The sequence below is a fragment of the Equus przewalskii genome, chromosome 3, assembly GCF_037783145.1.
Source record: "Equus przewalskii isolate Varuska chromosome 3, EquPr2, whole genome shotgun sequence".
Classification (NCBI taxonomy): domain Eukaryota; kingdom Metazoa; phylum Chordata; class Mammalia; order Perissodactyla; family Equidae; genus Equus; species Equus przewalskii.
This window is the reverse complement of record NC_091833.1, coordinates 17,143,121-17,160,000: the sequence shown is the minus strand read 5'-3', so window position 1 is coordinate 17,160,000 and position 16,880 is coordinate 17,143,121. Positions and strand designations below refer to the sequence as shown.

Sequence of the window (16,880 nt, the reverse complement as noted above, 5' to 3'; positions counted from 1 at the left end):
CCACATTAGCTGAAACAGGGAGTTTAACGTCTAATTCTTTGGTTTGCTGTGTGCGTGTCTGTTTCCCCGGTCACCCACATGTGTGCTGCAGTGATTGTTATGCAGCTCAGCTCGTCTGTCTTCAACCACTGACCTTTCTAGATAATGCCTCTTTTTCTCCTGAAATAGAGACCTTAAAGACAACTTCTCAGGATAGCTCTGAGGCTGAAGAGCTGTTTTCCTTTGCACATTTAGCATCGTACCCAGATTAGTGGGTTAATGCACTGGAGATTTTTCTGAACCTGTTTTCTTAGAGTTAGAGCCTTGTAAAGATTTGTTAAAACAGAGAAAAAGGAGATTGAGCCAAGGCTGTTGCTCTTCCCCAGATAGGGAAAGTATCTGCCTCGCACCAGTTCTCTTCTAGGCAATGGGGACTCATACAGCAGACTAGATGCCTGCTCCTGGGAAGCTTGTGTTCCCATGACACACTGAATTTATTTTGTGGTCTTAGTCATTGATATCTGTGTCACTTAGGATTAGTTCAGCCTCATGTGACACAAAACCCAAAATAACAGTGGCTTAAACAAGACTGAGGTTTAGTTCTCTTTCCTGTAAATGAAGTCCAGAGGTAGGCAATTCAGGCCTGGAGCAGCTATGAGAAGACAGGTCAAGGACCCTGGCTCCTTCCTGCTGACTACTTTGTCATCTCTAGGGTGTGGTTCTCTTCCTCTTGATAACTAGAACTCTAGCCTTCACATCCGTGTTCCAGGCAGCAGGATGGAGGAAGAGGAAAGAAGGGCTGAGGGGCGTGTGCCTGCTGTCTTTCTAAGGAGGCTGGGAAATGTAGTCTGTGTGGCCTGTGTGTTCCAAGTATCAGGGTGGTTTGGTTATGAGGAGGAAGAGGAGAGGACGCTGGAGGGCAACTAGCAATTGCTGGAACCGCGTCCATGCCTCATGACTGGTTAACCTTCTGAGGGCCTCCATTGTTTTCACTGCCCCTCCTCTGAGATGTTTGGAATGGTAGTCACGCCTTCATGTCGCATGTTAAAGGAGTGCCTTTCTTAGTGCTGGTTTCAGGTTGCATTTTAATAAAGCATTTAGCCATCCTCTTGCTCAGAGGAGTCCCGCTTTCCAGATTAATTGGACTCTAGGTATTATATTGAATGAGTGAAGGGCTGTCACTCAGTGTAGTTTCCAATCCATCACCAGTCTCCAGTCTGCAGAGTTTGGAAAGCTGCTGCATGGCAGGCCACTCTTTCAGGATTCGATTCCCCAGTGGTCCTGAATCTGTGCCAGCTGTTTGGCTGCAGGCTCTGGGTGAGGGGGAGGGCAGAGCAACCCCAGAGCCACCAGAAGGTGGTGCTTGTGTATAGATTAGTCTTGTCTTTCCTGCTTTATATCTGGGGCTCCCCTTGCTTATCAAGTAGAGGAAAAAGATTGGGTGCTATCTGTGGGGTCTTCTCAGGACTGTGAAACCAATGAGTGACCAATGAGATAGGAGGGAAAAGATGAGAAAGAGGTGGCAGCAGCTATGGTAGAGCACTCTGTGATCGCCTTCCCATACCCACTCCCATCTGATGGTAAAGGGTAGCCTCCCAGGGGCGAATGGCCCCTGCTGTGAAATACTGGCCATCCCACCATCTAGAGAGAAATGCTTAATACCGTGGTATGTGTGTACCCTAAGGGAAATGCACATTTTATTGTCCGAATTACACAGTGCTTAGTGTTTTTATCCTCCCTTTTCACCAACCTCTGTTACAACATTTGCTCTGCCTTCCAACTTATTTTCTAAAATTCTGAGTTATTAAAAACTCATGTGCATTTCCTACTCTTGTTGGACAGCCATAATTAAGTCATGCCTTTAGAGAGTGAATTGTCTAACCCAGAGCTTCCCAACCATTTTTACATCATGGCACATGTAGAATACCGCAGAGTTTGTGCAACACAGTAGTTAATGGAGGGTCATGGGGCAGACTGCTGGAGCTGCCCTGCCCCTGCCTCAGTTCCCACAGTAACTTAGCTCGCCTGTGACCCGGTCCAGGCTCTGCCGTGCTCACTGTCTTGGAAGCCTTGGTTGAGTGCCTCATATGATCTTGGGCAGTTATAGATATTACCTAGACAGTTAAGCCATTGTATTTTTCATTGATTTGAAGATTTATTAAAAGGCTTTTAAAGAGAAAATGTCAGAACCCTTGATTCAGTTCATCAGAAAACCCTTCTCTGTTTTTGTCCAAAATGCAGTAAAGTTCTCTTAAGTAGATTGTTTACAGTGGCAATGACATTATATGAATGAGCTTAATTAAAGAGAAGTTTTAAAGATGAAATGTTACCATATCTGCACTTTAGGGTGTAGTCACTTGTTTTCAGTTTGCCCAGTATTATATGGAAGACTATGTTCCCAGATAATTCCAGAAGGTTATATAATGGTAACCTAAAATCTTTGTAAATTTAAACCCATTGTTTTAAAGTGTTTCAAGCCTGTTCTGTGGGTGAATAGGAGTGCATGCACCTTTCTCTAGGTTCTTTTTAATCCAGGTATTTGCATTTTCTTAATGAGCTTGTTGTGGATGAGAGTAAATGGCCTTTTGGTCCTTCAGTCCTGTTGGGTGTAGAAGGGTAGAGCTGTCTCTTTGCTCCTCTGGCTCGAAGTAGCTTTGATCGTCATGTCCTTGTTCTCTGGCCTCACATGGGAGCCTTGAAGCGCCCATAAAAAGGTGCTAGTCTGTGGGCTTTGTGTTTACTTGGCTTAACCACAGCCATGGACTAGCTTAAAGGCCCTCCTGTGGGGTTGCACCCTTGGCCAAAGTATTGACTATATGTGCCAAGAACTGGATGTTGTACCACTGACTTGTTCTTATGTTAGGCAAGAACAGGTCCATGAACCCTGCACATGTCTCAGGATCGCCTAAAGGTGAGACTGAGTCTCCAAGAGTGAGGATGATGAAGAGATGCAGATGGTGCTGGCCAAGTCCAGCCTTGCTGTTTAGTGTGGACATGCCTCATCTGTATAGGAGCAGCATGTTCTTGTGGAATTTAGATTTTTTTACTATTTCTAATGAGGACTTGAGTTTTAGAAGTTATAAGCTCCTTCTAGTGGTCGCCTCTGTTGAAGTAACACAGTTCAACTATTCTGATGTTTTGAAAATGTAAGATATATAAGAAAAGTGGGCTTTTTTCATAGTAAAAACTATTGAAGTTTAGAATATAAAAACCTATTTAAGAGTTGGATACAATTGAAGATGTCCTGGGGACTGTCTTTGCTGCTCTGAAGTTATAATGCTCAGACTGAATTTGTCAGAATTGGCATTTTGCATCACCATCCCCAAATCCCTAATAGTGCAGTAGGATGCAGTTAGGAAGTTTGTCACAGTTCTTTATGTTTTGTGCTTGTTACTACCTTTTTAAGTTTTCTAAAGCAGACATGTGTATTTTTATTTGAGTGTGTGTGTGTAATTTTCTTTTCCTTTTTCACCTGTAGTTGTGAAAGATTTTCAAGACTATATCGAGCCTGAAGAAGGTTGTCAAGGTTCCCCACAGAGAAGAGGGCCTCTGACCTCGGGTCCTGATGAAGAAAATGTTGCCCTGCCTCTTGGTGACAACGTACTGACTCATAATCTGGGAATCCCAGTGTTGGTAGTGTGCACAAAGGTGTGTACCAGGGAATTGTAAACTTGGCTGAGTTTGGCCAGTGGACAGTCACCATCTGAAAGAAACTTTGAGAAGCTTTAATTAGGTGTCTTCCCAAGGGAGAGTTGGGCTAATTCAGGATTTATTAAGTTACATTGAATATGTCAGAGCTAAAAGCAGTTTTCTTAAGGCTGTTTACACCAGTTTATCTAGCCCAAACTAATGGTGGAAACATAATATGGAACAGCAGAATTCTTTTGGGCTTTGGTCTCTAAAGTCTGTTGTACTTGAGGTGATTTTCGGAAAGGAACATAATAACTCTAGCAAAAGAAGGAAGGGCACTCAAGGTCTGAGTTTTTTCTTGTAGAAGAAAGTTATAAAATGATGAGGTGGGAATTCTTTTAGAAGGATGAGGTGGGAATAGAAATTAAGTTCACTCATAGAGAAATAAAGTTGTCTCTTAAAAAGAAAAAGAAGTAGCTTTGAAAACATTTTGAGTTTCAAAACTACTTTATTCCTAGTCAGAGCCACTGTGTTGCCCAGCTACGGGTATACCATTCGCATCGTATTCTGTGAGAATGGAGCCCAAAGGAGTGTGCAGTGCACAGCCATGTCCAGTGGGCCTGTTTCCTGATGTCACCTTGTTTGATTCTTAGAACAACTGTGAGGTGATGGAGGCTATTATATCCCCATTTTACAGCTATGGAAACTGAGGCCCAGAACGAAGGAGAAAAATCTCCATTTGCTTTTCCACTCTTGTCTCTTAATGCTTGGGCCTTTGGCTATGGCTGTCTTCTTTGGAACTATGATAATTTATTTCTGAAGATGCTGTTCCCATCCTCAGCAGGCAGAGAGGCGAAAAGATGACTCCTTTCTCTTTCTGTCTTCCCTGCAGTGTGATGCGGTGAGTGTCCTGGAGAAGGAGCATGATTACAGGGACGAGCACTTTGACTTCATCCAGTCACACCTACGGAGGTTTTGCCTCCAGTGTATCCTTGGGGCGTGGTGCTGGGCCCATGCTAATTCAGGCTTCCCTCCAAATGGGGCATCTTCAAAGAGAGAAAATTCTCCCTGAATCCAAAATAGTCTTTTGCCAGGGAGAAATTATATACGTCTTTTTGCTAGTTTTGTATTTTACTGTGTTGAAATTTGAGACTTACTAATTTGTGCCTATCTTTGATCACTTTTTATTTTATTTTTTTAAATTAAAAAACTTTTTTTTAAAGATTGGCACCTGAGCTAACATCTGTTGCCAGTGTTTTTTTTTTTTTTTCCTTCTCCCCAAAGCCCTCCAGTAGATAGTTGTATGTTCTAGTTGTAGGTGCTTCTGGTTGTGCCACGTGGGATGCCACCTCAGCATGGCCTGATGAGTGGTGCCATGTCCATGCCCAGGATCCAAACCAGTGAAACCCTGGGCCATTGAAGCAGAATGTGCAAACTTAACCCCTTGGCCACAGGGTCGGCCCACTTTATATTTTTAATGCGGTATATTTGATAGGCTTTCATATTAAGAAGAAGGCTGATATGTGATAATTTTATTACCAGGTTACTTTTATCATATCTTGGAAATCTTTTTAAACTTTGCTTTATGCAGAAAAGGTTACTCAACACAATATTGTTTTAGATGCTACAACTGTTTCCCATATGTTTGTGTTTTGTGCTGTCCATGAAAGGGATGCTGTGTCAGCAGTCTTTTGGATTTTGTTTCTGTAAAAATCCAATAGTGGTTAGTACCATAGTCCCACATCTTGGAGTGAGAGCAAGGGATGTGTTCCTACCACTTCCTTTGGACTCTTTTCCTTGTCCAGCTCAGTGGAGGGTGCCAATATGAGTAGGTACCCATCTCTCATAAAAGGTGTGCTTAATGATAAATTGATTGCATGTGAGCATCTGCCTGGGAAAGAATCTCTGTATCTTGGATATGCTGAGGGTGTTTTCCTGGGCTAGCCCCCGAGCTGTTAACTTGACTTCTTGGGAAGCAGCCTGATGGGCCAAAAGACAACAGTTTTGATGTTAAAAAATGAACTGCATAACCCGTTAGCATGAACATGCTGTATGCTTTTGACCTCATTTATCTGCTACTATTACCTTTTTAGTTTTTAAAATTTTAGCACTTTCTGTTGATCCAAAACTGATCAACCTGTGAGTAGTACTGTGAGGATTGTGCTTGTGTGTGTTTGCTTTGTCTCCTCCTGCAGTGAATTGGTTTTCCTTAAGCAGGTTGATCAGATGGAGCTGCCTTGATTTACACATCAGTGAAGGAAGAGAAAAACCTCGACTTGTTGTATAAGTACATCGTTCATAAAACGTACGGTTTCCACTTTACCACACCTGCCTTAGTTGTGGAAAAGGATGCAGTTTTTATGTGAGTTCTTTATAAGTGATGCTTTTAAACTCTTCTCTTTATAATACATTCGCTTTTTATATTTTACCCTTCCAAGTAAGGTGCCTTCTGTCTCTGTCTTATGCAGCCAGCTTTCTGCTGCCTTGGGCCAAAGTGCTGGGGCTGGACCTCAGAGGTGATAGATAAACCCAGCTTTCTCTCTGCTCCTTTCCAGATTACTTGCCATTCTGCCTCCAGTCTGAGGGAAGTGGGTGGAGTGAAGTCAGGGGTGTTGCCTTTATTCATTAAAAGCAAGTTACCAAAATTTAAGCCAGCCATTTTTGCCACTTATTCTCAACTCTGGTAAAATACTGGCTGGGGGAGGGAGTTGAAGTGTAGGGGATTGGCGCTTTGGGGATCCTGAATGGTTTCTGTTGAAGCATCTGGTTTCTCTGCCCATTGGCTGGGGTGATTGCGAGCGCCCTGGCTGGCGTCCCCATCAACATGGGCCTTGGCTATACTGCATCCTTATTGTGTTTCTGACATTTCACATTTTGGGAGCTCACTGGAGAATGATAGCTCTTGTGGATGCATAAATACATGTGTAAGCTATGGTCTCTGAGAAGACTTGTCCTAGTAGGTCGATGTTTTTAGGCTTAGGTATCCCTTTACCTAAGCAAATACTGGGCACCTCCTAGGTTCTATGCTGAGGACACAGAAATGATTGAGATGTGGTCCCTGCACACAGCACTGTAGGGGACACACACACATACAGCTGAGGAGGGGTAGGACAGTAATGGGGGAGTCGAGGCAGTGTGGCAGGGAAGGAAGAGAGAGTGATGCTGGAAGAATGAGTGGTGTATGCCAGGCAGGCCAGAAGGAATGGAAGGGCAGGGGGACAGTCTGTGAGAAGACTGAAGGTGTGAAAGCCAAGAGCTCTCAGGGGACTGAATAGGTTGTCTCCCAGACCTTCAGGGAGAGCCTCACTCAGGCTGCTCGCAGATCTGCTACTTGGACTCATTTTAGACAATCGTCCAGAGAAGTCAGGCAGGCACCAAAGACACAAGCTCCGCGAGTGATATGTTTTTGGAGTCACCCGGTGCCCAAATCATATGTGATCCTGAAGAGCAGGAGGAGCAGGGAGACTGGTTGGGTTTGGGGCTGGCCTGGAGTGGAGAAGCATTTTGCAGCTTCTCAGAGCTGCATGGTCTTGGTGATGTCTTGACCACGCCCTGTCCCTTTGCACCTTTGGTGCTCTTGGTAGTTGCCTCTTTGGGAGCTAGTGAGGTCAGCAAAGCCATTTGGGTGGAGTGCCCTGGCTAAGCACCCTCTGGGTTATAGATCTTTGGAGCAGGAGTTGGATAGAGAATGGGAGGCCCGTGAGAATAGTCAGTCACCATCTTTTAGATGTTCTAGAGTTCAAAAGTATGTCATGTAGGGCATTTTACAATTACTCCTTTCGGAGAGTTTAGTGGGAACTGTAGGCTGCAGTTTAACTTAATGGAATGTGGGTGCCATCCTGCCTGGTGATGTCGAACTGGGCAGCACCCATGTAGGAGTCTCAAGGACTCCTTGTGTCCCTCTGGTTTGGGGCGCAGGATAGTGCAGGTTCTAGTACCCCCCTTGGCTCTAGGGTACATCTTCTCACACTAGCAAAATTAATGGACCAATCCACAAGAAAACTGTTGTCAGAAAGAAGAGTTCTCAGAGAAACAGCTCATGGGAGGGGTGCCTCCATGCCAAAGCCCAAGAGAACAGTCCCGTCCTGAGCTTTTTTTTCTGAGCTGCTTTCTGCATTCTCCACTCTGTTGGAACAGGGCCCCATTGTGTCCTTGCTCTTCTGGGTGGAGTTGTGGGAAGCAATGAGCACTTCCTGTGGGTGAGCATGTGTAGTCAGTAAGATCTCATTCTGGCTCCTTAGGCGTTGGATCCCATGAGCTCAGTATGGAGCAGGAGCTGTGATGTTGATCTGATGGGTTGTATCTGCAGTAAATTTTGGCTTGTCTGCTGAAAGCTATAAGCCAGCCCCGGCAACTACAGACCAGATCTTGTGGGAAAGGATCTCACCCAGGAGTCCTCTAACCAGAAACGTGCTCTGAGTATGCTGTAGGGCAGTCCAGGAAAAGCGAGTCAATCCCTCTTTGCCTTTAGACCTGCAGGTTGGGACAATGAAAAGAAAATAGCTATTTTACATGAAAATTTCACAACTGTGAAGCCAGAAGATGTGTATGAAGACTTTATTGTGAAACCTCCTGTGAGAAAGGTACCCAAATCAATCATTTTAAGAGTCGTAAGTGTTTTTTATGGGGGAAAAAACCTGTAAAGAAACAGGTCTTACATAATGAACTGTTTGGGGAAAAAGAAAAAAAAAGGGTAATCCAAGGGTCTTTTAAAAAAGTCTTTAGATGAAGTCTGGTGTTATGTAAATGGCTCCGGGGGGTGGGGCATGAGTGTTGGAGTACCCACATGGATTTGGATTGAAGTTTCCCATTAAGTCCTGACACTGCCACCACCACCTCTGGATTACTGTTAGTAGATCCTCTTGCTTCTATAGTCTCCTCAGACCCAATCTGGAAGGTGTTATTTAGAACCTGCCAGATTTTAAAATTTCACTTGGCCACATGCCAAGGCTGGTCTTGGAACAGGGTCTGTGCCAGGCTAGAAAAATATACTCTGCTGTCTCAGCAGAAACTCTCTCCAGACCCATGTTGGGACTTGAGCACAGGCTTCTCCGTTCAGCGTGAATTTTGACAGTAGTTCGAGTGTTCTTGGTCTGTGACCACAAACAAGTGTGTCGTTTCACTTCACAGCTGGTTCACGACAAAGAGTTGGCAGCGGAGGATGAGCAGGTGTTCCTAATGAAGCAGCAGGTGAGAAGACCAGTGAGGCCAGAGCAGAGGCTTTCTCATGAGTGAAAGGCCAGTCTCCTGGGGCAAGGTTGGGGTATCACAGAGAGCTGCCAGCCTTACAGGGTTTGTGACCAGGTCTCCTCCTTGTTCCCTCCCATTTCTAGGATTGATACAGGGTAGTGGTTAAACCACCTGCCTGAGGGGATCGTCTTCCAGCTTTGCAGATTCTCCTACAGTGATAGGCTTAGTGTCTTGTTAAGTACCCTTTCTCTCTGGAAATGTTGGTTTTCTGGCATAATACTTTCTGTATCAACAATTTACCAAGTGCCCTGACCTCACTTCCATTATTTCACAGAGCCCCACACAGCCCTGTGCATGAAGGCGGGTGAGCTGATAACACCCATTTTGTAGGCAAGGAGAGTAACTTCCCCAGGCTGAAAGTGCAGAATGCAAATCCAGTCTCACTTTTCTGTTTCACTCAGACTGTTTAGAGTGTCATGGATCTTCCTGATGGTATAGGCAGGTCAGCGGGGGGGATGTTGATGGTTCTTTTTGCTAACTATTCTCCCTTCTCTGCTCTCCCTGCTTCCTTAGCTTCAAAACTGGTTACTTATAGTATTGTTTACACCATATACCAAACTGCTCAATTTAAATCTTTTGATTTTAGTATAAAACCTGTGACTTGGTTGTTGTTAATGGTGCCCTCTAGTGGAATACTTGGAAGTGTTTTCCAGACCTACAGTGCACTCTGCAGGCCTTGATTAATGGCCAGTGTGTCCCTCTCTTTGCAGTCACTCCTTGCCAAGCAGCCAGCCACGCCCACAAGAGCCTCCGTGAGTACCTTAAACTAAACAGAGGGTCAAGGTCCAGTGTCATGGGTATCTTCAAACTTTATACCATTGTTTGTGAGAGCTTGTGTGGGCTTTTGTATTTTCAGAGGGAATTTGGTTCCCCTAAAGGCCCAGGGCCAGAAACATAGTAGGAAATCAGAAAATGTCTGATGAAGGAGTACAGCCCTGGGAATTAGAGTGAAGAGGCTTTGTTATCTTGATATCTCTCCTCTCAGGAGAAACTGAGGTCAAGAAAGGGACAGAGCTGGGAGCAAACTCCCAGTCCTGCCACCCTTCTCCCTAGACTGAAAAATACCCTGCAGAAGCATGTCTTCATTTTTAGAAGATGTATTTTTTGTTATTTTTATGCCTGTGTGTGATTTGAGTTGGTTTTGCACTTAGGAATCTCCTGCGAGAGGACCCTCTGGCTCTCCAAGAACCCAGGGCCGGGGAGGGCCAGCCAGTGTGCCTAGCGCCTCCCCAGGCACGTCAGTAAAGAAGCCGGACCCAAACATCAAAAGTATGTATCCCGTCTCTGGAAAGGGGTTTAGTCCTAGGCCTGAGCCCTGCAGGGGCTGCATGTCCGGGTTTGAAAGGTGGAGACTCATGGCAGCTGGGCCGCTTTCTTCCCCAAAAAGGGCTGCTTTCTACTTCCCCTCTCAGGGAGGGGGCTCGTGGTCACTAGAGACCAAAGCCTGTTCCTTTGTTGGAATCAGTGGCCCTTACACCTGGTTTTGTGTAGACCTCGGTTAGGCTGTGCGGATTCCTTCAGAGAGGAATAGAACATAAGAAGACACTTTAAAATATGCATTTTGAGTCCTTTGTTTTGTTTCTCATTATGTTTGTATTATTGCCATTTATAAATTGTGGGATTGCTTTCCCCTTCACTTCTCTTGTCAAGCTCAATTACTTAGTAGTTTTAGTACCCCTCATCACAGTGACTTAGTAATACCTGAAGGGGTTGGCTGCAATAAAATGGTCAAAACAAAATTTTATTTAATTCTTCTGTGTTCGCTGACTGTCTTCTATTCCGATTGAGAGCTTTTCACAGCAGCTTTGGAGTGTTATGGGCTTAGAAAATTAAAAAACATTGCCTGATGGACAGGGAGATGATGTGGAGCACAGGTCAGGTTATCTTTTGGGCCCCGAAACAGGTGGGAAATCTAAACAGGTTTCTTGTTATTAATCATGCTAACATGTAATTAGCCTCAGCAGTGGCAATATATAAGGTATCAGAGTAACCATATGAGCTCAGTATTGTAAGAAGATGATAGCCACAAATCGGTAATTCTAAGCTGAAAACTAGTGTTTTTGTTTGTTTAATTGAGTCATCCAGTTTGTGTGATGCCTTTTTTTCTTAATGTTTCCTTAGATAATGCAGCAAGTGAAGGGGTGTTGGCCAGCTTCTTCAACAGTCTGTTGAGTAAAAAAACAGGTTCTCCTGGAAGTCCTGGTGCTGGTGGGGTGCAGAGCACAGCCAAGAAGTCAGGTACCAAAGGGCCCTTGGAGTCTTAGGACCCTTGTGGTTGTGGGATGCTGGAAGGTGGGGAGGCGGACAGGATTGTTTGCTTTCACCTGACCTGCGGACCCTTGGTGTTCTCAACAGCCAAGCAAGGAACCACATCTTCACCTTATGCTGAGCAGTATACTTTATAGTAGGATTACCTTAACTGCCATACAGGTTTCGTTGGCACATTTAAGGTGTGTCTTAGTACATTCAGGTTCTCAGGAACTGACTATTGGGTGAGTTGAGGTAGATCCTAGACCATACACATGGCCCTGGTGTAAAGCTCTGGCCATTGGAGGTCACTGTCTAGGGTGTACCATCGACATTTTGTTTATTCTATTTAATTTTCTGTGGTGCTTTATAAAGATTTTTGTTTACTCCACTGCCCCTAGTCTTGCCATGAGCCAAAGCCTGTGAACCCTCACTGTCTCACTGGCAGGTCATCATTTCATCCTCCGTGATGCTCCCCCCACCTGTCACACATAACACCTCTCTGGCAGCCCACCCATCTGTCCTTCCATGTGGGCCAGTAGGGCAAGTCTGTGTCTTGGAGAACTCTGAAACAAAAATCATCAGATTCCTTGGGAATTACACATTTTCCCAGGAAACTTGAGGACATTTTAAAGGATCTTTGCTTTTAATTTTCCATTGGCTACAAGGTATGTTAATATAACATTTTTCCTAATTGGTGTTTTCAGATCAAAGGGGACCCTCTGGAAATCACTCCATCCTCAGGTTAACCTGGACTTTCAGGGGCTCCTGAGTTCTTGGAGACTCAGAGTCTGGTGTAGTGGCCCAGGCTGTGAGCTGGTATTCCCTGGCAGGAAATAGGGGTAATTTCCAGGCCTCAGTTAGTATTTGACAACAAAAAAATATGAGCACCAACTTGTGCAAGATTGAAACGTCTAGCCTTAGTCTTATATTCTTATTGAAATAGGGTGTTTCCAGGTTATCCGTATGAGTCAGTCTAGAGTGTTGTAATTAGAAACAAAACCTAAACACCTGTTCCGCCTGAGGCTGCATGCCAGAAACTCAGATACCACCTTTAGGAAGATGGCAATGAGAGTGCATAGGGGTTGGGGTTGGGTGGTGAGAGGGTTTTCAGAAAGGCCCTTGAGTTTGGCTCAAAGGCATCCTCAGGCAGGGGGCAGTCACATAGTCGGGGGAGCAGAGACCTGTGACATTTGCCATTAAGAAATGCTGAATTGGGATCTGTCTCCTCATAATCATTGCAGTGAAAAAAGGCTTTCCTCATTCTCATTGAGGTTATCACCGCCACAAATGATTACAGAAGTCTGTGTAATTTTAATTTTAAATGTTCCTTTTTAAGAATTCTTTTCTGGTTTCCCATCACTACTTTTTGTTGTTTTTTTTTTTAAGGACAAAAGACTGTGTTGACAAATGTTCAGGAAGAACTGGATAGAATGACTCGAAAGCCAGACTCCATGGTAACAAACTCTTCAACAGAAAATGAAGCCTGATCCTCCTTAAAAAGTGCATATGTAAAATGACCAAATAACTATGTATATTGATCTGCTAAGACCAGGATTTTTCTGATATGGCACATGCTATCAGTTTTTTGGGGCAGGGGAGATGAACTTAAAAAAAAAATACTTTGATTGGCTTGTCCGAGTGTGAAATGCACATGTAGAAGGTTATGTGTCAGACCCTTTTGTTAAGGATCACCCTTGGACTCTCAGGCATGTGGTGCTCTCGTGGGAAGCAAGTGCAGCTGGGCTTCTTGTGGAGGGGAAGGTAGATCAAGAGAAAGAGGGCCCACTTTCTTTCAGGGTGGAGCAAGTGAGACCAGGAAATCGTTGATCAGATGGTGGTTAGTCTGACCAGTTGCATGTTAGCAAATTCACTTGTTCTTGGGAAGCAGATTAAGTAACAGAAAGTCCAGGAAAAAGAACGACTGAAAGGAGGAATGTGAAAAGTGATGGTGGGGAAGCTGAATGTTGAAGGAGGTGGAAGGAGGAGGAGATGAGCAGTGTTAGTAAATACTGTGTGTTCAGTAGAAGTCAAATAATCATTTTTAAGACTTAGAAGCATTTCCAAACTAAACACTAAGCAAAATGGGAATTAGACTTGTTCTGAATACATCATTAACTTATGAAAGATGTGCTAAGTGTGGGGGTGCCTGAGTCAGGTGGAGCTGACACAGGGGTGGGGAAGATGGCAGCTGCCCAGGACTCCCGTGCTTGGCCCAGGCCATGCCATGTGGGAGGTGCTGGGCTGCACACTTGTGCATTGTGGGGCAGTCACTGGGGTGTTTATAAAGTCAGCAGTTACAAAATTAGTTTACTTTGAATTGTATTTTTCTAAATAGCTCCCGCTTTGTTTTTTAAATTAAAATTTTTTTTTTTTTTTTTTTTTTTTTTTTACTATCACAGGCTGGCCTACTAATAGAGAATGGGTGACCAACCTCTCATTTTACTATAATGCATTGTGCTTCAGACAGTTTGAGGGAGGTTTTTAATGTAATTGCACTCTGATTAATTGGCTTGCACCAATCCCTGCCTTAGTCTGTGGAAACCTTCACAGAGTTCCATTGATGCAAAAGGGTCTTGTCCTAGCTTCCTGGTCTGATCAGTGCTATCAGATGGACAAAAAGTGTGAATGTTTTATATTGAAAATGGTGATGATACATTTCTCATTTTGTGTTTTTCATAAACCATAGCATTTTTTTCTTATGGAAATAGAGCTTCAGGTGTCTCCATTTAGGGCAAATTCATGCACATTGTCATGTCACACCACCATTCTGGAAATGACTTTTGTGGATTTGAAATGGCACTTTTAATTTTATACAAGACACAGAACATTTAAATGCAAACACTACCGTTAATTTAATGTATAAAACATTTGTTGTCAAACCAAGGGAAAAAAACCACGGTTCATTTATGTGGAGTTTACTTTTTTTATATGAATGTTTGTTGTACTGTGTCTAGCATAACTTCCCTAATGTCATTACTTTTACATACCAGATTTGACTGACCACTAACATAGTACTGGGCATAACTTAATATCTTATGTTATATAACAAGACTTTTAGGCTGTCTTGAATTGCTTTTTTGTAAAGGTCTAAACACTGTTAAGGAGAAAGCTGAGTATTTACTTGCCTTTCTGACAAACATAAAAACATGTTTCTTGTGCCAGTTTGTTGTTGAAAATACATTTTTTTCCCCTTTTTTAATTGTTATTTTTTAAAAAAATGTATTGTGGCTTCCAATTACCAGATTGTCCAGGTAATGACAGTAAACTGACTGTGGAATGATAGTTGTGGTGTAGTGACCAATAGATGCCAAACCGCTTGTGGCCACACTAATGGTGGGGTCACTTAGTCCCACTATAGCAGCTGGGGGCGGGGGGGCAAAATGAATGACTTCAGAAACAAGAAAGAATTCTTGCAAAGGCACATGCCTAAGAGGGATACAGTGTGATTTTAAATTTTAATGCAAAATTTTACTTTTTGTTTTTTTGTCATTTAAACTGATAAGCACTTTTTGTGTCAATATAAAATGTACTAAAAACGATCAAATGCTAAGACACCTGTCTTGTGAAGGAAGGTTTCTTGGAGATCACTTTTAGTTTTTCATGACAATTGGATGCTCCTAGTATCAGAAGAAACTGATGCATACTGTCATGTGCTCAGTGATTGCCAAAGTCTACCAACTTTGGGGAGCTGCAGGGTTCTTTTTAGGGGGTGGGAGGAGGGAAGATATTTTTTGTTATTTTGGGGTTTTCAAGCATTGGAACCAAAGGCCAAACAATAAACAGCCTTTACTTTTTAAAGTAAAATTCATTTTATTTGCAGAATACACTTGTATGGTAGACTGTTAAAGACAATTTTATAACTATTTATATACACTATAGTGATTACATCTACTGTTTGTCTTTAAAATGGAAAAATCAAAGAAATAAGCCCAACCTTGAAGAAGTGGCCGCGACAAAGGCCGTGAATTGGTCTTTCTTAAAAATGCAACGGGTATGCTGCTAGAATTATTTAATTTTGTTTGCACTTTTTTTTGATTGGCATTTTAAAATCAGTATTTAAACTGAAGACGTTGTCCTGTTTTATTAGTTTAACAAAGTTGAAAGTGACTGCTCTGTACATCATGACCTTAACAATGTTGATGCTGTAAGTGAAAGTTCACTGTCGTCTCTATACTAAGTTTATCGGTGTTTTTAACTTAAAATTAGGACTGCAGATTATTCCCCCACCAGCCTTAGTCCAGGGGTGTGGCTCTATCTGGATGCAGTATGCAGTCATGTGGACCTTGCTTTCTAGTGCTGGAAAAGAAGATGTCTCTAATTACTGGCTTCAATAAACACGAATCCAGACTGCTTACAAGTTTTGGTGACTTTCTTTCTGATAAATCATCCCACTGGGGATACATTGAATTGTCTGCTAATTATATGAGGTATCTGACTATGTAGCTAAAAATATATACCTCTCTCACTTGAAATTATCAAAAATTCTGTTAGAGAAAAACATTTTAAAGCCACATTTTGAGGTTTGTGGTGTCCAAGCTGTGGGTAAAGTGCAGTGGGTTTGTGAGTTCAATATGTTTTCTTGCCTCTTAGATACATTTTTGATTGTCTGAATTGGGCTCACTGATTTTCACTTAACTAATTTAGAAGTCTTGAGGATTCATAGAGGAATATGAGAGCAACTGTACCATAATGCTTTTCATCTAGTTAAATGGGGCACGGTAAATTATATTCAAGAAGATCAGATTCTTTATATTAGAGATGCATTACATTTCTCATTATTGCGCTTACTTTAAGCATGTTGAGTTTTTTGTTCTTTAAAGCTGATTTATCATAGAAATTTTCTCTCCTGCTTTTATTTTGAAAAGTTATAAACCTACAGAAAAGTTGAAAGAGGGGTATGTTGAATACCCGTTTGTTTACATGGATTCACCAGTTACTAACTTTTTGCTACATTTGCTTTCTCTTTCTCTCCCACCTCCCTCCATATCTCTCTCAATACACACACAGAGACACACGGTTTTTCCCCTGAGTCATTTAAAATAAGTTGTAAACATCAGAGCATTTCACCCCTAAATATATTAGGTGGGTCCAGGCCAGGTGTTTCGTAGGAAGTCCCGCATTCTGGACTTGTCATACTGTTTCCTCATGATTCAATTCAGATTCACAGTTTTTGCAAGAATGCTACCTAAGTGAGGTTGTATATTTTCCAGTATGTCACATCAAGTTGTCCCTGTACTGGTGATGCTGGGTTTGATTCCTTGGTTAAGGTGGTTTCCCTCAGATCTCTCAAGTAAACTTGTCGGGGGGGGTGATACCACTGAATATCTTGGTCTTCAGCCACCTTTTACATATTGCTTATAGCATCTACTGATGATCCTGGCTTAAATATGATATCACATTAGGGGTTCTTAAATGGTAATTTTCTTATCCTGTCATTCCTTTTAAATGTATTAGCTGGCATTCATCCATAAAGAAGAGTTTTCTTCCCTTTGTCCTTTTTTGGGTGGATGTTTTTACTATGAATTTAAAGTTTTGTTTTTTTTTAACTCTAAGTGTTATAATCTAATAGCTCATTCTTTTTGATGTTCAAATTGCCCCAAATATGATGAGTGGGAGCTCCTTCAACCAGCTGTGTCCTTTTTCCTTTTTATTGAGATACAATTGACAACATAAAATTCATCGTTTTAAAATGTTTAATTCAGAGATTTTTAGTATATTCACTATATTTTGCAACCATTGCCACAGTCAAATTCTAGAATATTTCCATCACC

At 42.6% G+C, this 16,880-nt stretch overlaps 1 protein-coding gene across 1 annotated transcript in view; it reads left to right on the top strand.

Moving 5' to 3' along the window:
• DYNC1LI2 (dynein cytoplasmic 1 light intermediate chain 2) overlaps nt 1-15,466 on the top strand; it is a 22,861-nt gene extending 7,395 nt beyond the window's left edge. The window contains exons 5-13 of the mRNA XM_070612082.1: nt 3,458-3,627; nt 4,502-4,595; nt 5,836-5,971; nt 8,081-8,192; nt 8,740-8,799; nt 9,570-9,611; nt 10,011-10,128; nt 10,981-11,097; nt 12,496-15,466. Of these exons, the coding sequence (XP_070468183.1) occupies nt 3,458-3,627; nt 4,502-4,595; nt 5,836-5,971; nt 8,081-8,192; nt 8,740-8,799; nt 9,570-9,611; nt 10,011-10,128; nt 10,981-11,097; nt 12,496-12,596 (950 nt within the window). The 3' untranslated portion in view covers nt 12,597-15,466. The remainder of the gene's footprint in view (nt 1-3,457; nt 3,628-4,501; nt 4,596-5,835; nt 5,972-8,080; nt 8,193-8,739; nt 8,800-9,569; nt 9,612-10,010; nt 10,129-10,980; nt 11,098-12,495) is intronic.
• The last annotated feature ends 1,414 nt before the right edge of the window (nt 15,467-16,880 follow it).